Source organism: Canis lupus, chromosome 28 (assembly GCF_011100685.1).
Source record: "Canis lupus familiaris isolate Mischka breed German Shepherd chromosome 28, alternate assembly UU_Cfam_GSD_1.0, whole genome shotgun sequence".
In the NCBI taxonomy this organism is placed as follows: domain Eukaryota; kingdom Metazoa; phylum Chordata; class Mammalia; order Carnivora; family Canidae; genus Canis; species Canis lupus.
The window spans coordinates 8,584,864-8,611,576 of NC_049249.1; the positions used below are offsets into that span (position 1 = coordinate 8,584,864).

Below are 26,713 nucleotides of genomic sequence, written 5' to 3' on the forward strand. Positions count from 1 at the left end.
GCAGAGACACAGGCAGAGGGAGAAGCAGGCTCCATGCACCGGGAGCCCGACGTGGGATCCGATCCCGGGTCTCCAGGATCGCGCCCTGGGCCAAAGGCAGGCACCAAACCGCTGCGCCACCCAGGGATCCCTAGGAGGCCTTTTTAGACAGCTCAGCTGCAACTGCTCATCCCGGGGTCCCTTCCTGACTTACAGGAAATGCTCAGTGCTTTGCCCTCCCAAAGTTTGCAAATGCAACACAGGCTCACTGGAGCCTTCAGGCAGCTCTAGGCAACCTGTCATCTTTAGACTTTCCCAGGCAAGAGTCACACATCAGGCTATGGGATCAGCAAACTCTGAACATAGGTCAACCTCTCCATGGAGTTCACTTGAAGCCTCTGCCCTGGCGGTGATCCTCCTCCTTTCACATATAGTACTCTGACAACTCTATCCAAAGAAATACCCCCTACCTAGCTGCTCAGATCCAATTCTTCTGCATTGGCTGATGGACAGTTGTAGACTACAGATGGCAGAGCAGTTTGTGTGTCCTTGTGACATCCTGGTGCCTCTCTGTAAGGAGTTGGGGCACAATGTCACCTGTTGTTCTCCGCAGCAGTTTCTTTTCTTTTTCTTTCTTTCTTTTTTTTTTATGGTATATTTTTTTATTGGAGTTCAATTTGCCAACATACAGCATAACACCCAGTGCTCATCCCATCAATTGCCCCCCTCAGTGCCCGTGACCCAGTCACCCCATGCCCCCGCCCACCTCCCTTTCCACTGCCCCTTGTTCATTTCCCAGAGTTAGGTGTCTGTCATGTGCTGTCACGCTCTCTGATTTTTCCCACTCATTTTCTCTCCTTTCCCCTTTATTCCCTTTCACTATTTTTTATATTCCCTGTATGAGTGAAACCATATAATGTTTGTCCTTCTCCGATTGACTCACTTCACTCAGCATAATACCCTCCAGTTCCATCCACGTTGAAGCAAATGGTGGGTATTTGTCATTTCTAATGGCTGAGGAATATTCCATTGTATACATAGACCACATCTTCTTTATCCATTCATCTTTCAGTGGACACCAAGGCTCCTTCCAGTTTGGCTATTGTGGACATTGCTGCTATAAACATTGGGGTGCAGGTGTCCTGCCGTTTCACTGCATCTGTATCTTTGGGGTAAATCCCCAGCAGTGCAATTGCTGAGTCGTAGGGCAGGTCTATTTTTAACTCTTTGAGGAACCTCCACACAGTTTTCCAGAGTGGCTGCACCAGTTCACATTCCCACCAACAGTGCAAGAGGGTTCCCCTTTCTCCACATCCTCTCCAACATTTGTTGTTTCCTGTCTTGATAATTTTCCCCATTCTCACTAGCGTAAGGTGGTATCTCATTGTGGTTTTGATTTGTATTTCCCTGATGGCAAATTATGTCTCCGTAGCAATTTCATCATAGGAAGAGTCCTATTTAACATTCTGTTATGCAAATAGTATTTTAAGATAATGTCCCTCAGGATGGGCCAGTGGCTTAATGTCAAAGCTGGATTTAGTTAAAAACAATTGTACAAAAGAAGCTGAAACAGGGTTTATGTATATCACTGAGGGACTGACCTAATTCAAGGATAACCTTTAAAAGATCAAGAGTGGATGGACCATGTTTTGTGCAGACAGTCCTCCATAAATATATGTACAAACCAAATTACCCACTAAGTTTTTGGCTACAGCTGCCAGAAAAGCTCAAACCTAGGTTCAACGCCCACCTTCTGGAATTAACTCCTTACACACATGTTATTTGTATCTGCCTGACTTAATTTTGTGTTTTGGTTTCTAAAAGTAATACATCATTTGGGGAAGTAGGTAGAGATAGGAGTCCTAAATAAATATTAAAACATAAGGAAAACTGAGGCAAAGAGAATGGATTTGTGTGGAATTTAGGGTGTATACTGTAAACTGTATTATTATTTCTCCTTTGGTCTAAAAAAATCATCATTTACTTGCAATAGGTCAAGAAAAGTTTTAAAAATGTGGCAGTTTATGGACCAATCTGACCTCGAGACCATGAGGAGCCTGAAGGACGCCATGGCTCAGCATGAATCTTCCTGCGAATATCGGAAGGTGATAACGAGGGCTCTGCACATACCTGGCTGTAAAGTGGTTCCATTCTGTGGAGTGTTTCTGAAGGAGCTCTGTGAAGTACTGGACGGAGCCTCTGGCCTCATGAAGCTTTGCCCGAGGTACAATTCCCAAGAAGAAACTCTAGAGGTGAGGCCTTTCAAAATCTGAAGAGTCATTGCTGCCAGCAGAGAGAACCTGCTGAATCTAGGTTATCTGTTGTCACTGTTGTGTTAAGTCCAACAGTTAGGTCCTTGGAAGTTCCAAAGAAAAGCATGTCAGTTAACACTGGGGCTTAATCTTGTTAAATTAACTTTAAAGGAGCAGTGTGTAAGTACAAGTGGAAATGGGGGTTGTTTTCTGATTTTATTTTATTTTTTTAAGGGATGACAGGCTTTCTTCTCTCATTGGGTGGGAATGTCTGGATGCTGAGGATAAAAGAAGTCAAGCAAGAGTATTAGCTTTTCAGAATTAGAGGGAGAAAGCATGGCAGGAGGTCAGTGCTGCCTTGCTTTCCCCCTTTGTGGGAGGATGCTGAAGAAGATGGCATCTCATCAAAAGACAAGCTCCAGATTCCAGGCCCTGCCTCAGCTCTCCCAGGCCCATGGCCTCTTGTTCCTGACTCTGAGAACAGAGAGGACTGTGTGAAATCTGACTCGGGGCATCAGGCATTGGAGAGAAGGGGCTTTGAGAAACTGGAAAAAGAAATGAAAGAAGGGACTAAACTGGGGAGAACTTCACCAAGATTTTTTTTTTTTTTAAGTTTTAGAGGTAGAGTTTAGTGATTCATCAGCTGTATATAACACCCAGTGCTCATTACATGGAAGGCCCTCCTTAATGCCCATCACTTAGTTACCCCATCCCCCCACTCCCCACCCCTCCCCATACCTGTTGGTTCCAAACCCAAATCTAGGATTGTTCTCACCTTGGCAACAGCATCACTACTGACCACACACACACACACACACACACACACACACACACACACACACTCACACTCAAATATACCCCTTCTCAGTGGCTATGGGATGACTCCTAAAACTTCAGCCTCTTCTGTGCCACCTGGGAACCAGGGAATCACCTGGTGTCAGGGAAACAAGATCCTCTGGTAGGTACAGACACTACCAGCTTGCAATCCTCTGGCTTAAGTGGGGAGATAAAAGTGCAATAAATGGAGGAAAGAGCTTAAAGCAAGCCCCCCAAGCTATGCCCACACCAGCTCCCTCACATCTTAAAAGCAGGGGATGCCACATCCAGTGGCACAGCAGGAGCTGTTACATTTAATGGTCATGAATACACGCGGTAAGATCTTTAAAACCACCAGGAAGTCTCAGTGCTACCGTCGGATATGTGAGAAATAAAGCAAAACGTCATCCTTTCTCAGTGTTTTCCTTGGGCCCCAGGAATTTTATCTGGTTCCACAGAATAATAGACTTTTGTCATGGTTTTTCTCAATTCTCACTACCAGGATAAAACAACCCTACCCCTTTTCTGTAAAGTGGCTAATCTTCTCCCTAGGGAACCTTGAAGTAATATTGCTTTTTGTGTTGTAAATTTAAAATGGAGTGTTGATTCCTAGGGGGACTAAAGTTGTCTTAGCAGAAACAAGAATGAGTTCTGATAGTTCACGTGGTGAAACGAAAATATGTTTTTCCTGGAGACTCTGTCTTTTTCTTTCAATAAAATAGGCACAAATGCCATTATTTATGACTACTCTGATTTTATTTCCCTACCCAAGTAGGTTATTTAGACATAGCACATGAACTTGCAATAACAAATTCTTGGTATGTTTTTCTGTAGTTTGTAGCAGATTACAGTGGACAAGATAATTTCTTACAACGAGTGGGGCATAATGGCTTAAAGAATTCAGAGAAGGAGTCCACTGTCAACAGCATCTTTCAAATCATTAGGAGCTGCAGCCGAAGTCTGGAGGCTGAGGAAGAGGACAGCCCCAGTGAAGGGAACAGCTCTAGGAAAAATTCTTTAAGGGACAAAGCCCGATGGCAGTAAGTTTCACATTTTAAAAAGAGAGATGCTCATTTTTTCTTTTTCCTATTTCAGTTTGGTTTTGGGTGGACTCCTAACAAAAACCCACCACCTCTATTAGGAAGCCATGCTTTATGTTCCAACTTAACCAATTCTGAATTAGAATTTACCTTCCTAATTTGGCTGCTTTGTTCTAGGATTATTGCTCATAATTTAACTTCTTACCACCTATTATCTCTTTAAAAAGAACCAACTAGAGCTATCCTGTCATTTCTTAAAATTCGGCAAATTAAAGTTCAGGATTAGAACCATGATATTTTATTATTTCATAGCTTCTATAAAATTGGTTTTTATTAATTACTGGGCAGGACACAGGGACAGGTGTTAAAATATTTTTAAGTCAAATATACTGATTTATGAGGGCTAGAGTAATACCTGGAAGCCAGTAGTTTTAGCAGCTCCCCTAAACTTCTGGGTGATTGTAAATTAGGTGATTTAAAGATCTCACTTCCAGAAGCATAGGTCTGCAAGGTGTCATCTGTAGCTTTGTAATTGTTCAGTTGGTTCAAATGCTCTTTATCCATGGGCATTGCTGCCCCACTAGACATGCATACCCACAACCAAATGAGAAATTTAGAAATCAGCAGTCTTGGGGCATGTGCTGTGCCTCTTCAAGGCCATTTGCTCACGGTGAAACCTAACTCAAATGGCAGAGCCTGCCTGGTCCAGCTGGAGTAATCCTCTAGGGCCTTCCATAACCATTAGGTCTACTGACTTTGACATCTTTGCAGGAAAGATTTTATCTGTAGTCAGTACTCATGAGTCATACCTTGCAGTTGTCTTGGAGTCCTTATACACACTTGTATGCATTTAGAAGACATTTTGGTTTGTTTTACAAAGGCTTTCCTGGTTGTCTGTGTGTGAGCCTACACTGGGAAGGGCAACAGTGTTTTTAGAAAATAATTTCTTTGCAGTTGGAGCACCAGATCTTTAGAATCTGTTATGAACAAAGAAATGAATGCCTTGTGTCTGAATACCTAATGCCATTTTGTTTTGAGGAGGGAGGTAAACCTATATTCCAGATTTCTCCAAAGGACCCAGATGCTCAAAGAATCATCTTACCACAGTTTCTTAACCCTTAAGTTCAAATATCTCACAAGTAGCTCCTATCAGTTTTTTGGTTGTTGTTCTTTTTAAGATTATCCCAAATCAAAGATTATTTGAAAGTTTTCTCACTAACTGTTGGCTGATCTTAGCAATCTAGATACATAGAGAGGACCATCAACAAATAAACACAGGTCTGCACAGGAAGGGCCTCATAACCATTTCTGTCCTTAATCTATATCTACCTCTATCTACCTATCCATGTTTATAGGTATGTAGGTATATACCTATCTCCTTCCACAAAAGATTTCATAGATGCTTATAAGAATAAATATAAGTAGTTGAGGATATTAAGGAAAAAGGGAAACAGGAGAGGAAAAAGTAAAACATACTGAAATGTATACCATCTCCTACAGTGACTAAATTTGGTTCTGAGAATTCTTAGTGACCAAAGGAAAGAGAACATGATCCATGATAAGTTTTGCAGTATTTGTAAGAAAAATCAGACAGGTGATTTAGAGAAGAAGCATGCCTTTTCCCCAGATTGAGACCTGACTGAATCCCTTTGTTAAATCCTGCTAGAAGGGAGACATCATCCCTCAATAGATCAAGTAATGAATTTCGTATGGCTCTTCTTTATAACAACATTCTCTTGGGGCTGTGTCAGGGTACAGGGTGTTACTTAAAGTTACTTAAAGGTGTCAACCTTTCTTTCTTTCTTTCTTTCTTTCTTTCTTTCTTTCTTTCTTTCTTTCTTTTTTATTTTTAAGATTTTATTTATTTATTCATGAGAGACACAGAGAGAGAGAGAGGCAGAGACACAGGCAGAGGGAGAAGCAGGCTCCATGCAGGAAGCCCAACGTGGGACTCTACCCCGGGTCTCCAGGTCTTCAGCCTGCGTGGGCTGAAGGCAGGCGCCAAACCTCTGAGCCACCTGGGCTGCCCTGTGTCAACCTTTCTAAAGTACTTTTAGGAATGCTGCCTTTGATTGAGCCTTAAAGACCTAGCCTCTGAGTTTCCCTTAACATTATATTTTTTTTAATTTGGGAGTTCCTTCACTGATACATTCCTTATTTCATCCCATCACTTCTGAAATTTTTATTTCCAATTTTCTGCTCATCCCCTGTCCTCTTTTTTTTAATAAATTTATTTTTTATTGGTGTTCAATTTACCAACATACAGAATAACACTCAGTGCTCATCCCGTCAAGTGCCCCCCTCAGTGCCCGTCAGCCTGTCCCCTTTTTAATCATTTTATCATCTGCATCCCAAGATCATTGCTCTTCCACTTCCCATTTTAAGCAGTCTAATAAGGGGAAAAATTTTAAAATGCAAATATCCTGTGAAGCCATATTGAAATCACATTAAAGCTATGTCCCTCAGTACCAGTCATAGTTTTTTTTTTTAACCTCAAGTGACTACTTCTCTGAAAAGAACCACTGAACACAAAAGATAGGGGTGGGAGTGTTAAAAGAATTCACTGAAACTAGATCAGCGGGCACTGTTTCCGGGACCATCTGCCAGGTCTTGGGAATCCATTCCTGAATCAGAGCCCCCTGTTATCATTTCCAGCACAAGGTTGTATATAGCAAAGGGATTTCCAGATTCCAAGACCCATAGGAACCATGCTTTGTTGTTGATTTGGCTGAAACAAAGACTCTATAAACAATAACCTTCAGCCCTGTTCATGTGGCAGCCACCTACTCTGTGGAAATTACACCAAAGAAAGAAGTGACAATCTCATAGTCTTTCCTTCACCCAGCCTGCAGGGTTCTCTTATAATTTGTCTCAAATCTTTCACTCCTCTGCCAGAAAAATCCATTTGAAGCACTCACAGAAACCCCAGGAAAGTGATGGTAAAAAGTTCAAGTCCTCTGCAGTAAAGGAATAGGGTTGAGAGAATCTCAAAATGTCAGTGGCATCATATGGTCAACCTGTCCAGCTCCCCTGTATGGATGAAGAAGTGGTGCCCAGAGAGGTGAGGTCACTTGCCTACAGATGGGATGCCTACAGAGCTGGGGCTAAGCCCGGCCACGTATTCAGTGCGGGACACAGTCTTTTTTCCTGCAGTGTTCAAGGCATTTCTTACCACCATAGAGGGGCTAACCCTCAGCTTCTTTTAACTTCTAGTTCCTGTAGATTAGGAATATCTGAGTTCCAGAAACACTTCAGTTACCCTCTGTATGACCTATAAAGCTCATTAATAATGACTTAAAATTTGCCAGCATGGAGAATAAACAGCTTTGCCTGGGTGAGTATGTGAAAGTCATGGAGGCTTAAAAGAAGTGTGTGGTGCCATTGTAGGGAGATGGAGATTCAGAATATTAATATGTGTAGAAAAGAGTGTGTGGTCACATAGGAGCTTCAAGTTCTTAATATTGTCGTCCCTCTTTGAGATGATGCAGCTTAAGAAGGATATGCACATTTGAAGAAATTGGATATAAGTAGATAACAAGTTCAGACAGAACCTTAGAATGGAGGCTGCATGAAATGATTAAGAGCTCAAACTTTGCGGACACATTGCCAGCACTCTATGTCACCTGAGTGGGTGACTTAATCTCACTAAGCTGAAGTTTTGTTTGTCTGTAAAATGGGAATTGTAAAATGGGAATGGCCATAACGCATTATAGAGTTGTTGTAAGGATTAGATGGGATAAGCAGGTTTACATTGTAAGTGTCACATAAATAGGGCTGCTGTAGTTAATGGCTGCCATCACACCCTTTGGTGCCAAGCCAAGGCATCTGGGGGCCTGAGCACTTAGGTGGCATTTGGCAGCAGTCACCATTTTAGGACCGCTCCTCAGTCATGATCCCCCTCTTTACTGAAGAGAGCTGAATTCTGTGCCCTCTTACTCCAAAAATCTCCTTGAGACTTGCCTGGAAGATTATCTGATCCCAAAGAGATAGAAAATAAGAAAGCTGAGCAGAAAGAAGTACAGTATCTGAGAAAAAAATCATAGTTACCATTTCACACGCACACACACACACACACATTCAACACGCAGGCCCAAAATAATAAAAGGACAGGAAACCAGGTATTCTCCATAGAAGATGGTGACAGACCAGTCCCAACCTTACAAACACCCAGCTCAAAACATCCTTTAGATCACAGACTGCTTCAGGCCAGCCCAGACCTTAATTAACATGGTCTCTGCCACACCACCGCTGGCTTTGCTGGGGGTAGTTGGGACCCTCCTGTTCTCTCTCTTCCTGGGCTAGTACCCATGACCAATCCCATGTCTCTGACCTGTAACAAAGAAAGCCATTTCCCACTGTCTGCCCAACGTTGAATTGAAGCCAGTTTATCACTCGAATCCTGACTTGAAACTTGGACACCATTTCCACAGTAAAGCAATGTTTGGGTGGCTACACTTTGAAATATTGACTTTGCAAGTATAATCGAGACGATAATAATATTAGTAACATTTAACATTCCATTATTTATTGAGAGACTACTTTTGAACAAACACTGTCCTAAACACATATATTAAACTATATAATCTTCCAACAGTTACATTTGACTCAGGATCTCATATCTCCCAGGGCCAGGATTTAACCTCAGGCAGGCTGGCTCCCAATCATCTTTATGGTCCTATAATCATATTAACTTTGTAGGAAGTAATAAACAGTTATGAGGAAAATACATAACCAGATTGATTAATAGCCCGCTTGTCCCCTTGTATAAAATTTTCTTCAGGTTGGGCAGCCCCAGTGGCCCAGCGGCTTAGCACTGCCTTCAGCCTGGGGTGTGATCCTGGAGACCGGGGATCGAGTCCCATGTCAGGCTCCCTGAATAGAGCCTGCTTCCGCATCTGCCTGTGTGTGTCTCTGCCTCTCTCTCTGTCTCTCATGAATAAATAAATAAAATCTTTTAAAAAAATTTCTTTGGAGAACATTAGAAAAATATTTATCTGTCAATTTATGGTTTCTAACTGACCAACACTGCAGAACTTCTTTGGGGGATGGAGTACAAACTTTCCTTCTTTTTCACTCCTTGGTCATCTTCTTGAGTCATAGAACCTAAGCCTGACAAGGTAGTTTCTTTGCTGGTAAACACATTTTTGATATTTGGTTCCTAAATAACCCTTTAAGTGCCGCCTTACTCCTTCTTGTAAACCCACAGAAACTTGTCTCCTGAAAGACTCTGGCACAGAAATGCATAACATTCACCATGTGATCTACAAGACAAAGCTACTAGTTACCTTCTCAACGTAAACTTACTTTGTTACCAATAATTGTCAGTTTTATCTTGGGCATTAGTCCTGAGAAGAATGCCTTTTTTTAAGCTTTACTTATTTTTATTTGAGAAGGGGGTGGAGGGACAGAACCCACCTGCCTGCTATCTCTCTCTCTCAAATAAAATAAATAAGTAAAATCTTTTAAAAAATTCAATAACTTATCTAGCAGTCCCTTTCCTTGTGCCTTTGGTCAGACGTATTGCTAAATACAAGCTTTTAGAATGCAGCTACCAAAAATCTACTCTGACCTTTAGCCTTTTATATTTCCTATGCTAATTTGAATTCGAGTGAAGTGAAAAATGATGCCTGGTGTCATTAAAAAGCTTTATGTTCTTACTTCTGATTAGAAGACAGACCAAATTTCTCTCTCTTTCCGCTAGATTTATAATCGGAGATTTGTTGGATTCCGAAAATGACATCTTTGAGCAATCCAAAGAATGGGACTCTCCCAGCTCAGAAGAGCCTCAGAAAGCCTTTGACCATGGGACAGAGCTGATCCCTTGGTACGTGCTGTCCATCCGAGCAGATGTGCACCAGTTCCTGCTACAGGGCGCCACCGTCCTCCGCTACGACCAGGACACGCACCTCTCTGCCCGCTGCTTCCTCCAGCTTCAGCCTGACAATAGCACCTTGACATGGATAAAGCCCACAGCTGCCTCCCCGGCCAGTGCTAGAGCAAAACTCGGTGTGCTGAGCAACACGTCTGAGCCTGGCAAGTTCCCGTCACCAGGCAGTGCCGGACTAAGCGGCCTGGCCGAGGGGGTCCTGGATCTGTTTTCAGCAAAGGCTGTGTACATGGGACACCCTAGCATTGATATCCACACTGTGTGTGTCCAGAACAAACTCGGTAGCATGTTTCTCTCAGAGACTGGCGTGACCCTGCTCTACGGGCTCCAGACCACAGACAATAGATTATTGCACTTTGTGGCACCCAAACACACTGCTAAGATGCTCTTCAGTGGATTGCTAGAACTCACGAGGGCCGTGAGGAAGATGAGAAAGTTCCCTGACCAGAGGCAGCAGTGGCTGCGGAAACAGTATGTTAGCCTCTATCAGGTAAGGGCGCAGCCTTCCCCCTCTCCTCAGTACCTGATTCTCAAGATATTAATCTTGCAAAACCACACTTGGACTACCAGGGTTTGCTCTCACACTTGGTCACCTACTACCTGAGTGATACTGGGCACCTTTGTCTTCGCCTCTCTGTGCCTGGCTTTCTAATCTATAAAACGAGAGCGATAACAATACCCCGTCATAGGATGGTTATAGGGCCCAACTGAGTTAGTAGGTGTAAAACCATAATGTCAGCTGCTGTGTATAAAGAATAGTGTCTGGTTTGTCGTAGATCCTATTAGTATTTTGTATGAACTCAGCGACTGGTCATTGTACTCCTCACGTAGGAAATAAACTAGTTAATACAAGCATTTTCACTTACTCAGTTTCCATCAGAAGTATTATGGTGGGAATGTCTTTATTATTAATTAGGGATGAGCTGATACATTGGAAGCCTTCCTTTTGGAAACTGAAATCCAGCTTCATCACTTAATATGCTACATGACTCTCAGAGCATTAATTTACTGTGTATTGCTGCCTCACTGTAGAACTTCTAAGTTTAAAAGAAACCCTCCCAAATGTGGGACAACTCATACATGGAGTTCTGCCTCACTGGGTTTCTGTTGGCAGCCGCCCTGAGGAGGCAGTTTCTCACAGCCAGCTGCTTAAAGTGAGTGTGTTTCTCATGAACCCTAAAATTATCAAGTATTTCAGCACTAAGGGTGGCAGCAGGACTGGCCTGAGTGAGATGTGAGAAGAGACACAGGCATTACCTGAGTAGCATACTTGTAGAGATCAGAGGGCAGATTGCTGAGAAAGTGAGTCAGAAACCCTACCAGAGGGGGGGCACTGTTGGTGGCAGTGCCAAATGGGTTGTATCCAAATATTCAGTTTTTCTCTGTTATGCATTTCCATCTTTTGGGCAAAAAATTATGGTTTTTTACTAGTCTCATAAAACAAATAGAACTATAACTTATATTACTCAAATGACTGATTTCATGTACTTTTCACATTTCTCACACATTTTCTCCCCCCTGGGCTGTAAGTAGGGACATATATATAATGCTCCTCTTTCCCCTTTCCCCACACCCATGCAATACTTATGAGAGCATATCCTGAGTAACTAACTAGTAATTGATTAATGAGCACATAGGCCTATGGACACGATCATGCTAGTACTGCACAGCACAAAGCCTGTTTCAGTTAACTCATCTTTTTTTTTTTTTTTAAAGATCTTATTTATTTATTCATGAGAGGCACACATGAGAGAGAGAGAGAGAAGCAGAGACACAGGCAGAGGGAGAAGCAGGCTCCATGCAGGGAGCCTGACATGGGACTCGATCCGGGTCTCCGGGATCACACCCCGGGCTGAAGGTGGCGCTAAACCGCTGAGACACCGGGGCTGCCCTCAGTTAACTCATCTTAAAACAGAAACCAAAACACATGCTTCCTGTCCACTCTGCAGAGAGATTCCAGTGTGGTCAGATGCTTGGAAAAAAGGTCTTCAGGAGCTATTGTAAATATTGATTTTTAGTTATAATCATTTCTCAGCCTTCCAGAATCCTATAAATCCATTCAACCTGGACATAAACCAAAGTCTCAGAGCTCAGTTAAAGTCACAGTCATAAACCCAACATGGTTTATTTGCTCCATTTATTCCCTTTTTCGATTTTATAGCATAAAGTAACTGAATCAACACCTAAGGCATACTTGGTTTCTCATTCACCCTGGCAGCCTTCAGTTTTTGCTGAAGGAGGCACCAGCAGAAACCAGGAATAGCAGAAAAGGTAAAAGGCACTGCAGGTCAGTGACAAAGGAAGGGACCTGGAGGCAACCCAGTCCCTCCCAGTTGCAAACATAGCTACAAACCCCCTGCCTCCATCCCTCCACCACTGCTTGGAAACAAGCTGTTATGATGTAAAGGCAAAACAGCTCCCTGTACCTCAGCCACTTCTGAAAACACAGACGTTTTGAACGATCTAAACATTGTTCTGCGTGAGCCACCCAGAAAGACAAGGCAACATGTCTCAGAAACAGATCCTCAAGATTAAAAAAAAAAAAAAAAAAGTGGAAAAGGTCAGTGAATGATTAGTTTCCCATTATGTAGACAAGCTCCCAAATTGTCTCAGAGAACATCAAAAAGATGCTACCAATGTGGTACTTGGAGAACAAAAAGTCAAATAGGCAACCTGTTAAATGCCCCTCTTGGTGACTTATAATACTGCTTAGCACACTAGCACACTAGCTCCTGAGAAGTCCTAAGGTACAAAAGAAATTAATTTAAATGTATTTATACATTAAAGTACTTATGAACAGTCTTGAGTTCTTCTAAACTTATGTTAAGAGCCCTGTAAGAGTATTTCTTTATTCCCAGTTTGGAAAGGGCTTATGCAGAAAATAATCTTTCTGGGGCACCTGAGTGGCTCAGTTGGTTGAATAACTGACTCTTAGTTTTGGCTCAGGTCATGATCTCAGGGTCATGAAATTGAGCCCCATGTCAGACTCCATGTTCAGCATGGAACCTCAGCTGGGTTCTCAGTTCTGCATAAGACTCTCTCCCTCTCCCTCTGCTCCTCCCCTCTAAAATAAATAAATAAATATTTAAAAGAAAAAGAAAATATAATCTCTCTGACTGGAGTCCTCTTGTGTGATGAATATATGTGAAGTTGCTCTTTTTTTTTTTAAAGATTTTTTTTTATATGAGAGAGAGCATGAATGAGGGGTGCAGAGGAAGAGAGAGAAGCAGACTCCCCACTAAGCAGGAGCCTGATACAGGGCTCAGTCCCAGGACCACCTGAGCCAAAGGCAGACCCTTAACCTACTGAGACACCCAGGCACCACATGAAGTTGCTTTAAAATACAAATATTTTAGTACTAGTAAATGTATTTGATCTAATGGAACTAGAAACAGGAAATAAAGCAAAAGACAAGAAGAAACAGTAACATTTGTAATGAAGCCTAAGAATACAGGAGAATAAAAGAAAGTAAGCCCCAGAGATTTGATGTGGGGTATGGGACAAAGACTGGTATCATAAGCTTTGGCTTGAGGTTGCATGGGCAGAGCTGAAAACCCAAAGTATTGGGTATTTGAAAAGATCTCTGGGAATCTGAAAAGATTCAAGACAGGGTTCTCAGGTGAACTTCTGTTGTAACTAACATGAACAGATTCTAAGTGTCTTCGAGGGGAAAAAAAGAATTTATTTAAAGGATTAGATTAAACTGTCTTCAAAATATGATATGGAAAGATGATGCCAACAGATAAAAGTGCATGAATACTTTTTAAGGAATCAGTTTCCTGATCCTAATATCCATATGAACTTCTTTTAGTTTCCCATATTCCTAGGCTTCATTACAAATGTCACAATTTCTTGTCTTTTGCTTTATCTCCTGTTACTATTTCCATTAGAGCAATTTATGTTTACTAGTATAAAATGCTTGTATCTGAAAGTAACTGTTTTCTAAAACTGAGAATGTAGTTTCACTTACAATAGACTGTCTTCCAAATTAAAAAGAGAAGGTACATCCTTCACCCACCCCAATGAAGTTTATTGTTTTGTACATAATAGAAGAAAGAGTCAAACTACATTTCAGTTCCCAGAAAGTCTCCTTTAAAGATTAAACAAAGACATATGCCTTTTCCAGGCCTAAAATATTTCTATTAAGAGTAAAACTTGGGATCCCTGGGTGGCCCAGTGGTTTGGCGCCTGCCTTTGGCCCAGGGCGCGATCCTGGAGACCTGGGATTGAGTCCCGCGTCAGGCTCCCGGCATGGAGCCTGCTTCTCCCTCTGCCTGTGTCTCTGCTTCTCTCTCTCTCTTTCTCTCTCTCTCTCTGTCTATCATGAATGAATGAATAAATAAATAAATAAATAAATCTTAAAAAAAAAAAAAAAGAGTAAAGCTTGACCTTTATTAGGTTGTTCTGAATTTGGAAATACCAAAGCAGTAGAGGCTGGTTCTTTTATATACATGGTATGGGTCTATTAAATTTTTTTATTAAAGATTTTCGTTTTTTAGAGCAGTTTGAGGTTCATAATAAAATTGAGAGGAATGTACAGAGATTTCCCATAAACAACCTTCTGTCCCCCATGCATGAATAGTGACCCCCACTGTCTATATCACTCACCAGAATGGTACATTTTTTTTAAACAAAGGATGAATCTACATTGATAAATGACAATCCCCTAAAGTCTATAGTTTACCTTAGAGTTCATTTTCAGCACTGTATATTCTGTAGGCTTACACAAATATATAATGACATATGTTGATCATTATAATATCCCCCATGGAGTATTTTAACTGCCCTAAAAATTCTCTGTGCCCTGCCTATTCATCTCTTATTCCCACTCTACCTCACCCTCCCCTCCTCCCCTGCAACCAGTGATCTTTTTACTGTCTCCATAGCTCTGCCTTTTTCAAAATGTCATATAGTTGGAATCATACAATATATAGCCTTTTCAGATTGGTTTCTTTACTTAGTATTATGCATTTAAGATTCCTCCATGTCTTCCCATACCTTGATAGCTTATTCCCTTTTATTGCTGAATAATACTCCATTGTGTACATGTACCATAGTTTATTTATCCATCTACCTACTAAAGGACATCTTGGGGCAGCCCGGGTGGCTCAGCAGTTTAGCGCCGCCTTCAGCCCAGGGCGTGATCCTGGAGTTCCAGGATGGAGTCCTACGTTGGGCTCCCTGCATGGAGCCTGCTTCTCTCTCTGCCTGTGTCTCTACCTGCCTTTCTCTCTCTCTCTCTCTCTCTCTCTCTCTCTCTCTGTCTCTGTCTCTGTGGGTCTCTCATGAATAAATAAATAAATAAATAAAATCTTTAAAAAAATAAAAAAATAATAAAGGACATCTTGATTGCTTCCAAGTGTTGGTATTATTAATAAAGCTCTTGTAAATATTCATGTTCAGGTTTTTGTGTAGACTTAAGTTTTCAACACTTTTGGGTAACTCCCAAGGAACATGATTGCTGGATGGTATGGTAAAAGAATGCTTACTTTTGTAAGAAGCTGCCAAAGTGGCTGTGCCATTTTGCTTTCCTACCAGAACGAATCCTTATTCCCATTATTCCTCATCCCCACCAGCATGTGATGTTGTAAGTGTTCTGGATTTTTGCCATTCTAATAAGTGTATAGTAGTATCTTACTTTAATTTGCAGTTTCCTGATGATCTACAATGTGGAACATCTTTTCATATGCTTCTTTCCATCAATATCTCGCCTTCAGTCAAGTATCTATTGAGGCCTTTGGACTATTTTTTTAGTTGGGTTGTTAGTTTTCTTACTGTTGAGTTTTAAGTTTTCGTTGTATATTTTAGATAACCATTCTTTATCAGATGTTTCTTTTGCAAACATTTTCTCCCAGTCTGTGGCTTGTCTTCTAATTCTCTTGACAATGTTTTTCCCAGAGCAGAAGTTTGAAATCTTAATGAAAGAATCTATTAAATTTCTAAAAATGAGTTAGTTAAAATCCATAGGTAAAGTGTTTACAAAATTTCTTTCAGCATATGTTATTCAATAAGGTAGTTAAAATTTATTTATGAGATTGTTTCATGAAATGTTTATTCCACTTTGAAGTCAATTGTAGTGACTTGTTAGCAGGGAGCCGGCCTGCCGCAGGAAGGAATGATCTCTAACCATTTTTATTCTCAGTAGCACTGTATTCAAGATTCATTTTCCAGGGAGGGAGATTCTGATTGGCTTATTTGGATCTTGTTCTAACCATTGGTCAAGGAAGAATGTTCCACCTTGATTGATAGATTCAGACTATATCCAGTGGAAAAGAGATAAAGTAAATTGAGGTATGGTTAGAGGAAAAAGAAATGATTAAGGAACAAGCATAAATCCCAGATATCCATCAGAGATCACCAAAAGGTTTCCCACATCAAGCATCCAAATTACTCAGCATCCTCAGATCCATAACAGGATGCAGGAAGTGGAAGGTCACAACTCAAGTCATAAAATCACATAGCTATTGAACTTTAGGGTGAAGGAACAAGCACACACACAAAGACCCTTTTGTTATTTACAGAGTGTCTACAACCAAAGCAAAATCCATTTACAGTAAGTACTTCTTTGGAGTTGCAAAGGAGGGCTGGCCTAAAATCTTGCAGAAAGTAAAGATAGTAAATTATGGGAATTAATTTTAAAAGGTCCATGTTATGTAACCTGCGATATATCATCCATATTGTCTTTAATTCACATGTGACATTTTATAGTTTTATTAACTGGCCTCCTGACTTAGAGAAGTGTTGGCAGTTGTTTAACAAGTAAATCTCTGCTGTTCCTGTGTATGTTGCTCCGAGTTACCCTGTGAGAAACCACTATTGTGAAGCACTGCCTGCCCCTTAAGTATCTTTTTGCTGCTCACAGTATCATAATATGCATGCTGTTCTGCATGCCCTGGGCTCTCTCTCCTTGGGTATCAGTCACTCAAGAGGACAGCAGCCCATTTTTTTAAATGTATTTATTTTACTGAGTATAGTTGTTGACATATAATGTTACATTAGCTTCAGGTATACACCAACTATTTAATAATATATTTTCTCTGTGGTTTTCTTCCCAGAACCCTCTGAAGCAAATTTCTCATATGCCACATACTTTGTATTTCAAGTCAAATTGTCCCAAGCATCAAACTAGGTAAAAACAACCAACCAACCAAACAACAACAAAACAAAAACCTAGGATGATGCAATACATATAGAACTTGATCTTAAGTAGATTCACACACACACACCGTCAGTCCTCCAAAGCCCTAATTTGCAAAATGTATCTTCCTGAATATTCCTACAGTGGTAATTCTGGAATGTAACCTCTGAAACTGGAAAGGAAGTTTGTTTTAATCCCATTTGAACAGTGGCCCCTTAAAGCACATCCCAGCAGGGATATGACTAGGACAACAGAGGACATAAGAGTCCTGATGGGTAGGAAACAGCCACTTGGGTGGCCAGATCTCTAGTCTTCTGTAACTGCCTGTGCTCTTCCACCTCTGGGAATTTACTAGAAGCCATTCATGTAGTGACTTCCCCATTGTCTGCTGTTGCGTTGTGCGTTCAGAATGTGATTGTTTTACAGGAGGACGGACGGTATGAGGGCCCAACTTTGGCTCACGCTGTGGAGTTGTTTGGTGGCCGGCGATGGAGTACACGCAATCCCAGCCCTGGGACATCTGCAAAGAGTGCTGAGAAGCCCAGTGTGCAGAGAAACAACACCTTGGGCATAAGCACCACCAAGAAAAAGAAGAAAATCCTTATAAGGGTAGAGTGTTATTTATTACACATCAGACCCAGGCATCCAGGACTGTCTTATGGTCCACATCAGCAGAAACTACTTAGCACATTTGGGTTGGGGGCAAGATGAAACAAATGAAATTCAAGTCCTACCAAGCACCTCCTGGCGCCAGGACCAATTAGGAATTATGTCAACACCTGGAAAAGTCAGGGGCCAAAAACAGTGAGGACTCAGTAAGAAACATTGTGAAGCCATCCACAAAGTGCCATGGGAGCAGACATGAGGAAGATCCAGGGCTAGGATGCAGGCAGAAGAGGAAGCTTCCCGGGAATTGGACAGATGGGTCTTGAAGGATGTATAGGATTTATCAGACAGACAACAAAGGGGAAAAGCATTTCTGGCAGAGGAGGCAGCAGGGAGGCACAAAAGACTTGGCTTGTTCAAGGAAGCACATGTAGTTCTGGGTTCATGCTCCAAGCTGGAGTACAGGCTCTGTGGTGGGCAAGCAAAGGCTAAGAAGACCAGAGATCCGGTTTAGAAGGTCTTAAAGAGCCAAAATGCTGAATGTAGAACGTAACTGAAAATATATTATCAGGAGAAACAACCTAAATGTCCATCCACAAATGAAAGACGAAGAAAAGGTGATGTATACATATAATGGAATAGTGTCCAGCCTTTAGAAAGAAGGAAATCCTGTCATGCTACAATGTGGGTGAACCTTGAGGACATTACCCTGAGTGAAATAATCCAGTCACAAAAGGACAAATGTGGCATGAGTCCACTCATATGGGGTACCTAGAGTGGTCAAACTCTTAGAAAACAGAAAGTAGGATGGTGGTTGCCAGGGACTGAGAGGAGAGGCATAGGGGAAGTCGCTTTTCCTTGTGTATAAAGAGTTTCAGTTTTCTAAGAGGAAAAAGTTCTAGAAATTGATTGCACAGCAAGGCACATAGAGTTAGCACTATTCTTCTTTATGCCGTAAAATGGTTAAGGTGGTAGACTTTCTGGTTTTTACCACAGCAGAAAATATTTGGTTAGTTACCACTATATATTCTATATTACACGATATATAGATTATCACTATAGTGCGATAATGTATTTTCTCCATGGTTATCTAGAAAAAGTCCCATGCTTTATGTATGGGAGACTATTGATGCCTCAGCCAAGCTTAGTCTGCTTCATACTTTGGTCTCTATGCAGAGATGCCAGGGGTGATGTGCCTGCTCTTGTCAGCCCCCTTGCCTCGGCATGCTGCTATACAGGGAAGAACAAGTAAGAGAGGGTAGTGTGAGACCACTGGGCCAGCCTTCACACAGAGCTCTGTACTGGTTTAGAATGGATCGTGTTAAAGGTGGGGCAGTCAGAAGGGGACCAACCTGAGAGGCAGCAGGGCCCCGAGGAAGAGAAACCCATTCCGAGGGGAATTGGTATGTGTGTGTTCCCAGGGTGAGAGTGGAGAGGCAGCCGACGATGAGATGGCCACCCGGAAGGCCAAAATGCACAGGGAGTGTCGCAGCCGGAGTGGTTCTGACCCACAAGACATGAATGAGCAAGAAGAATCTGGTAAAGCTGCATACTAACACCTGAGATTTTTTATTACTATTATTATTTTATAGGGAAAATATGCATTTGGTTTTGGATTATGATTTAAGTATTATGGACATTCTTTTTTTTAATGTTTTCTTTTTTTTTTTTTTAAGACTTTATTTATTTATTCATGAGAGACACAGAGAGAGAAAGGCAGAGACACAGGCAAAGGGAAAAGCAGGCTCCATAGAGGGAGCCTGACGTGGTACTCGATCCCGGGTCTCCACGATCATACCCCGGGCTGAAGGCAGTGCTAAACTGCTGGGCCACTGGGGTTGCCCCCCTCCCCCTTTATTTAAGATCTTATGTGTTAGAGAAAGAGAGTGCATGAGCAGCGGGGAGAGGCAGAAGGAGAGGGAAAAGCAGACTCTCTGCTGAGCAGGGAGCCCAATGCAGGGCTCAATCCCAGGACCCTTGGATCATGATCTGAGCTGAAGGCAGACACCCAACTGACTGAGCCACCCAGGTGCCCCATATTGTGGACATTCTTAACAAAACTCTTTGTCTTGTTAAATATACTTATCTTTGTATTTAACTAGATAGTGGTACCCAAGAGGTACTTCTGCAAGCTCAGCATACTTGGAAGAAAATACTCATTAATTAACTTGGCCTTATGGACAGGGGATGTGAGATATACAAAATACAATGTGGTAGATTAGATTAGATCAGGGATTCTCAACCACGGCTAAGATTATTTTTTAAAAATATCTGGGTGCCCTGGCTGCACCCCAGCCCAACTGAGTCTAACACTCTGGCTGGGACCTGAACATCTCTATGTATTTAAGCTCCTGAGATGATTCTGATGTACAACCAAGGTTGAGAACTCACAAGTCCACTCATCAGAATATCTTGATACTTCACATTATAGAAATTGCCTGCATAGACTTATTTGCTAAGACATTCAGAAGCAGCTTTTGTTTTTCTTTGATTACTAGAGAAAGAGTAAGCTGATGTCATTGTCTGGTTTCTTTGTTTCTCTCTCACAGAGGCAAATGCCATCATGAGCCCTCCTAACACTCTGCCTTCCAGAAGAGCCCACTCTTTGACTACAGCTGGGTCCCCTAATTTGTCTGCCGGGACATCATCTCCCATCAGGCCAGTGTCCTCCCCTGTGCTGTCTTCTTCAAACAAGAGCCCGTCCAGGTGGGGCCTTAACATGATAAAACAGAAGGACCCTTACATCATTCAAGTTGTGTAGAAGGGCATCTTCCAGTGCTCTGTGGAAAGACTATCTCTGATTTTAACTTAAAAATTACATTGAAAACTGAAAAACCCCAAATTTTTAAATGCTTCTAATTTTCCCAATTTTACCCTCTTATCTTCTTGCATTACTGTAATCTCTCCTAATAATTTAACAGACCAGTCCTTCAGAGGTCAATAGGACTAACCAAAACCCAAGCTATAATTTTCTAAAGCTGCCTTGTCGAATGTAGTAGCCATTGGCCACAGGGGGACAAAGAAGATGGCTATTTAAATTCAATTTTAAATGCATTAAATAAAATTTGAAATTCAGTTCCTCAGTCATACTATGCATATTAAAAGTGTTTTATAGCTACAAGTGGTCTGTGGCTACTATATTGCACAGTGCAGATATAGAACATTTCTATCATTCTATTAGATAGCACTGCTCTAATGAGGAATAAATTAAGTTTTAACATAAGCTACTTTACCTTTTGCTGTTAGGTGAAATATATTTAAAACTCCTCTTGTATATGAGACAAGATAGAAATGACTGGGGAAACAAATGTATTAGAGCAACTTGGGTATATTAAGGTAATTCTAAAGCTGGTATTATAGTAAATTACTTTATAAAGTCCATGCAAATTACAGATTTCAGACAACATCTACCCTCTCAGAAGAAATAATATTAAGGTGAAAGCCTTCCAAAGGAATTAGAATGCTACACGATCTCCCTCAACCCCCAAAAAAGTTTAGAAATGCAGAGGTTCCAGACAGAACCAAGATAAAACAGTCACTCTTTACTTTATCAAACAGAGGAGTGGTAGGAAGAAATGGGTCTGTGCAGTCACTGGCTTTGGAAACGTTAATTACACACTCCTGTGTGTGTGTGTGTGTGTGTGTGTCTGTGCCCCCGTGTGTGCGAGGCACAGACACACAACACACACACAGTCTTTCTCTCTCTCTCTCTCTCTTTCCCTCCCTCAAGGAAGTTTGCTACTGATAAGAATCCTACAGTAAATCATCTTTTAAAGGGAAGCATCATTCACAATGTGAATAATGAGCATAAATAATGCTTTATACATTTAGATTTCTATGCTTGGTGAAACTGGGTCAGAGGTACATGGGAATTCTTTATACCACTCTTGCAACTTTTCTGCAAGTTTAGGTTTGTGACCAAATTGAAAGCTACAAAGAATCAGAATTCTTTCTATTTCAGCCTACACAATATCCTGGGTAAATAATAAAATAGCCAGAGAACCTGGATAAAGGGGCTTTTCCTTTATTTCTATCACTCACGAGTGGAAAAGAGAAGGACAGAATAAGGAAGGAAAGTCTTTTCAAAGAGATCATGCCAGATTCAGGGTCACGGGGCTCACCCACCTGAGGACAGGGTCCATGCCCACCAAGTAAGCTAAACCCAAAAGATAAGACAAGGAAAGAAGAATTAGCCCAAATGCTATTCGAGGAGAAAGCAAGCCTGAGACCTAGAAGGGGAGAGAGTGGACAGAGTTTCCTAAAGCCTAAGGGAGAAGGGTACCTGCAGACAGTGGCTGACCTGGGACCAGAAGGGAGGAAGACAGAGAATGTACTCCCTTAAATGCAAATGATAAGCCACTTTATCAGATGTTTTCCCTCTTCCTGAACCTCCACCCTCTGTTTCCAACACCACTTTGGGGATCAACAGCCCATGCCCACAAACAACTACCAATCTATCCTTTGTAATTCTCTTCCATGCACAGAGGTGACTTTCAGATATCAACACAAAATAATTTTCCATGAATAAACACTATTAGCAGATTGAGGATAAACTGGCTATTCATTAAAATATTCTCTATGCTTTCTTCTATGTTTGAAATATTTCAGAAGTAAAAAAATACAGCACAAAAAAACAAAAATAAAAAAAGAAAGATCCTATTTATTGATTTGACTAAAAACCAATCAAAATATTTCTTATACTATCCTCTCAGAGAACCAGTATAGAAAATAAAAATGTTGTGAAATAGCTAGCCTGAGCTTTTGACCAAGTGGGCTGATATTTTTATATTAAATATACAGCCTTGGCAGGTGCAGATATGCTCTAGGCAGAATTGGCTGCTTTCCATTCTTAATTATTTTTGTGACTCACATTTTCCATTAGTATTAAAAGTCCTTCCTTGTTTTCATCTAATAACTGGTTAAGAAAGAAAAAAGAGAAGACATTGATATGTTCAGGACTTTCTTTTTAAATGTGTTTCTGTAATTTAGGATATAGGGAAGAATGTGCAAAATTTTCCATAGGTTATGCTCGAGTACTTTGGGGCACTTTTGAAAAAAAATGACTTTTCTTCAGAAACATTGAACTTAAGGTTTTCCCCCCCATTGACCTGTGATTTCAAAGAACTGTTTTGATTAGTAAAAGGCTATTTTAGCTTTGTGGCCTTATTACATAGGCTGTAAACATGAAGTGGTTTCATTGTGTAATATGTCTTATTTACTCTGACACAACATAGATTAATTTGGAGAGAAATGAAAAGAGAGTCTGAAAAAAGCCTCAATCTTAAATGACTTGCTATCCATCTTTTTTGCTCATATTGCTCCTCAGAGGGCATCTGTTGGGGCAGAATGACACCTCTAGCCTTGGCTTGCCTGTTAAGGCCATGTCTTTGTTGCAGTGCTTGGAGCAGCAGCAGCTGGCATGGAAGGATCAAAGGAGGAATGAAGGGTTTTCAGAGCTTCATGGTTTCAGACAGTAACATGAGTTTTGTTGAATTTGTTGAGCTGTTCAAATCATTCAGGTATGGCATGCTTTCTTCGTACCCTTTCTCAGGCCCGTTTTTGTAACAATACCAAACCTGAGTGTTTTCTATTCCCTGCCCAGTGTGAGGAGCCGCAAGGACCTGAAGGATCTCTTTGACATCTACGCTGTGCCCTGCAATCGGGCCGGCTCTGAGTCGGCCCCGCTCTACACCAACCTAACAATAGACGAAAACACCAGCGATCTTCAGCCTGACCTAGGTTTATGCAACAATTTAATATTTCCTCTTGAGACCTTTCAGTTATAATCTGAGGATTATTTCAAGTTGTCTTAGGGATGGGTACTATTGGTATCGTAGGTGAGGAAATTCATCATTGTGGACCTTACCCTACACACACACACACACACACACACACACACACATGCATTTTTCCTATTATTAATATCTTGCAGTATTAGCCTGGTATATTTGTGACAGTTGAGCTGATATATTGATTATAACTGAAGTTCATAGTTTAGCATTCACTGTTTGTGTTGTACATGCTATGGGTTTTGACAAAAAAATAATGACCTGTATCTACCATTACAGTGTCATACAGAATAGTTTTGATCTCTTAAAAACTCCCCTATTCTCTGCCTTTTAATTCTTCCCACCTTCACTGTGAATCCCTTTTTACCATCTCCCTAGTTTGTTTTTTTCCAGAATGTTGTATAGTTGGAATCATACAGTTCATATGTAGTCTTCAGATTGGCTTCTTTCTCTTAGCGATATATATTTAATGTTCCCTTATGTTTTTTTCATGGTTTGGTAGCTCATTTCTTTTTATCACTGAAAAATACTCCATCACATTGATGTATCACCATTTGTTTATCCATCCACCTTTTGAAGAACATCTCAGTTCCTTCCAAGTTTTAGCAGTTATGGATAAAGCTACTATAAATATTTGTGTGCAAGTTTTGTGTGGACATAAGTTTTCAGCTCCTTTGGGTAAACACCTGGGAAGGCAATTACTGGATCATATGAGTAAGCCTATCTTTAGCCCTGTAGGAAACTGCCAACTTCTCTTCCAAAGTGGCAAGAATTAAAATGACTGGCCGTACCAAAGTTCATGCCAATGTGGGACACCTGAAGCATCACTGGTGGAAAGATAAAATGGTACAACCACCATGGAAGAGCTTGGCAGTTTCTTACAAAATGTAATATACTCTTATCATACAATCCAGCAATTTTATGCCTTGATATTTACCCAAATAAGGTGAAAATTTATTTTCACACCGAAAACTGCACACAAATGCTTATGATTATAATTTTGAAGTATAAAACAACTATAATTTTAAGAGTACATCTTCATTGTCTTTAAAAGTAAACATGTAGTTATTCTCAAAACCAAAGTTCAAATTCAGCCTGAAGTCCCCAACTAAATGTACCAGTTAGCTCTCATTTAATACCCTGAGCTCATGGGCTTTCAACACGGGCTTTCATCATCATTGACCTAGTTCTCTCTTGTTTCTTTAATTCATTGATTCATATTTTTTTTTATTCCTTTAACTATGTGAAGCCAGGAATAAGCACTGAGTTTAATGGCTGGTTTAGATCAGTGTTGAGACTAATCCACAACACCATTATCTCCAAATGAACTTTGTGAAAGGCTCTGGCTAACTTGTCCACATTCTGTGGGTGGTTCTGTTTCAGATTTATTGACCAGAAACGTCTCGGATTTGGGGTTGTTCATTAAGAGTAAACAGCAGCTGTCAGACAACCAGAGGCAGATTTCTGATGCCATTGCTGCTGCAAGTATCGTGACGAATGGCACTGGGATCGAGAGCACATCTTTGGGCATCTTTGGGGTTGGCATACTCCAGCTCAATGACTTCCTAGTCAACTGCCAGGGAGAACACTGCACTTACGATGAAATCCTCAGCATCATCCAGGTTTGTACCCATTTTATATGCACGTATGTAGAAAGCCTCTGATTATTCTAATTGTTTTCTGCTAGACATATTGTTTCTATACTTCTTTCCAAAGCATTTAAGCCTGGGACAGAAACAGAAGGATTTTATTTAATGCCAAGTATATGCATTCTTATCCAACATACAATTAACAGAGATCACAAGCCTTCTCCTAGTGACTATTATAAGGAATCAGTACATGATTCTTTCTTGTTGTTCTAGCACAGGTAATAAAATTAATAGTCTAGATTTCCAGCCTCTTTGATCATTTAGCAAATATTTGTTAGCTCCTACTAGGGGCCTGGCTCTGTTCCAGGACCTGGAAATATAGTAGTAAATAAGATTACCTTCTGATCTTTACCTAGTGGGTGAGGCAGACAATAAGCAAATAAAGATAGAATGTAATTTCAGGTATTGATAGATTCTGAAAAAAAAAAAAATCAAGCAGAGTAAGGGGACTTAGTGATGTGGGAGGCTGAGAGGAGGAAGCACAGGCCACGCTGAGGAGGTGACAGTGGAACTGGGCCCTAAATTAGTAAACCACATGAAGGTCTGAGGAAAGAACATTCCAGACAGGGAGTAGGGAGCTCTGAGACTGAGGTGGGAGTGAGACAACAAAAAAGCTGGTGTGATAGGAGCCCCATGAGCCAGAGGTGCAGTGGTAGACATGATTCCAGACAGATGGGCAGGGGCCGAATCATCTGGGCATTCTGGGCCATGGTAAGGAGTTTGGCTTTAGTCCATTGGACATGGGAAGCTATTGGAAACTTTAGAGCAGGGGAATAACAGGATCTCACTTATGTATTCAAGAGGTCACTCTGGCCCCATTGGGAATTGAAGTGTGCTGGTGATGGAGTGGAACCAGAGAGACCAAGTGGGAAGCTGTTCCAGTAGCCAGGCAAGATATGATGACGATGGCTTCCACTAGAGGGTGGCAGGAAATGGGCTGGGATGCTCGTTAGGGCTACACCACGTGGAGCAGAATCAGTCTAGGTTTCCAACCTCCCTTGTTGACCGATTGGGAATCCATGGATTCGCTGCCTGGCAGCTGATCACTGGAAATGCCAACGATGTACAATTATCATTCTACAGTCAGGTGCTCACTCTCCTATTATTGAGTATGAGCACTGCACTAAGTACTCTCTATGAATCATCTCATTTTGCCTCTCACCAACTCTGTGGTGCCTGCTTATCCCCATGTTCACCTGGAATACGCTGATAACCATTTGTTTTCATATGAATCAGCCTTCTCCTTTTCCTTCGCTCTCCCTTTTTCTCTTAAATAAATATACTTTGTATAATAAACGCACATATAATAAATGTTTTCTTTGGGACTAAAACACTACGTCTTACCACTACATAACTAAATTAGTTCAAATATTTGGTTTAGATGTTTCCTGATGAAAACAGAACAGCTTTAAAAAATGATGTGGTGGGTTTTTTCCCCCCTTGGTTTCCTTTACCTAAATAACACTCTTTTTGTGTCCCTTGCAGAAGTTCGAGCCTAGCATTAGTATGTGTCATCAGGGCCTACTGTCCTTTGAAGGATTTGCAAGGTAACTTTTA

The 26,713-nt window shown here is 41.1% G+C and overlaps 1 protein-coding gene across 1 annotated transcript in view; it reads left to right on the top strand.

The window, feature by feature from the left end:
• PLCE1 (phospholipase C epsilon 1) overlaps nucleotides 1–26,713 on the top strand; it is a 272,695-nt gene that overhangs the window by 193,592 nt on the left and 52,390 nt on the right. Inside the window, 10 exon segments of the mRNA NM_001136565.1 lie at nucleotides 1,973–2,231; nucleotides 3,882–4,087; nucleotides 9,789–10,464; nucleotides 17,539–17,721; nucleotides 19,140–19,257; nucleotides 20,268–20,424; nucleotides 23,115–23,237; nucleotides 23,321–23,457; nucleotides 24,891–25,129; nucleotides 26,642–26,703. Of these exon segments, the coding sequence (NP_001130037.1) occupies nucleotides 1,973–2,231; nucleotides 3,882–4,087; nucleotides 9,789–10,464; nucleotides 17,539–17,721; nucleotides 19,140–19,257; nucleotides 20,268–20,424; nucleotides 23,115–23,237; nucleotides 23,321–23,457; nucleotides 24,891–25,129; nucleotides 26,642–26,703 (2,160 nt within the window).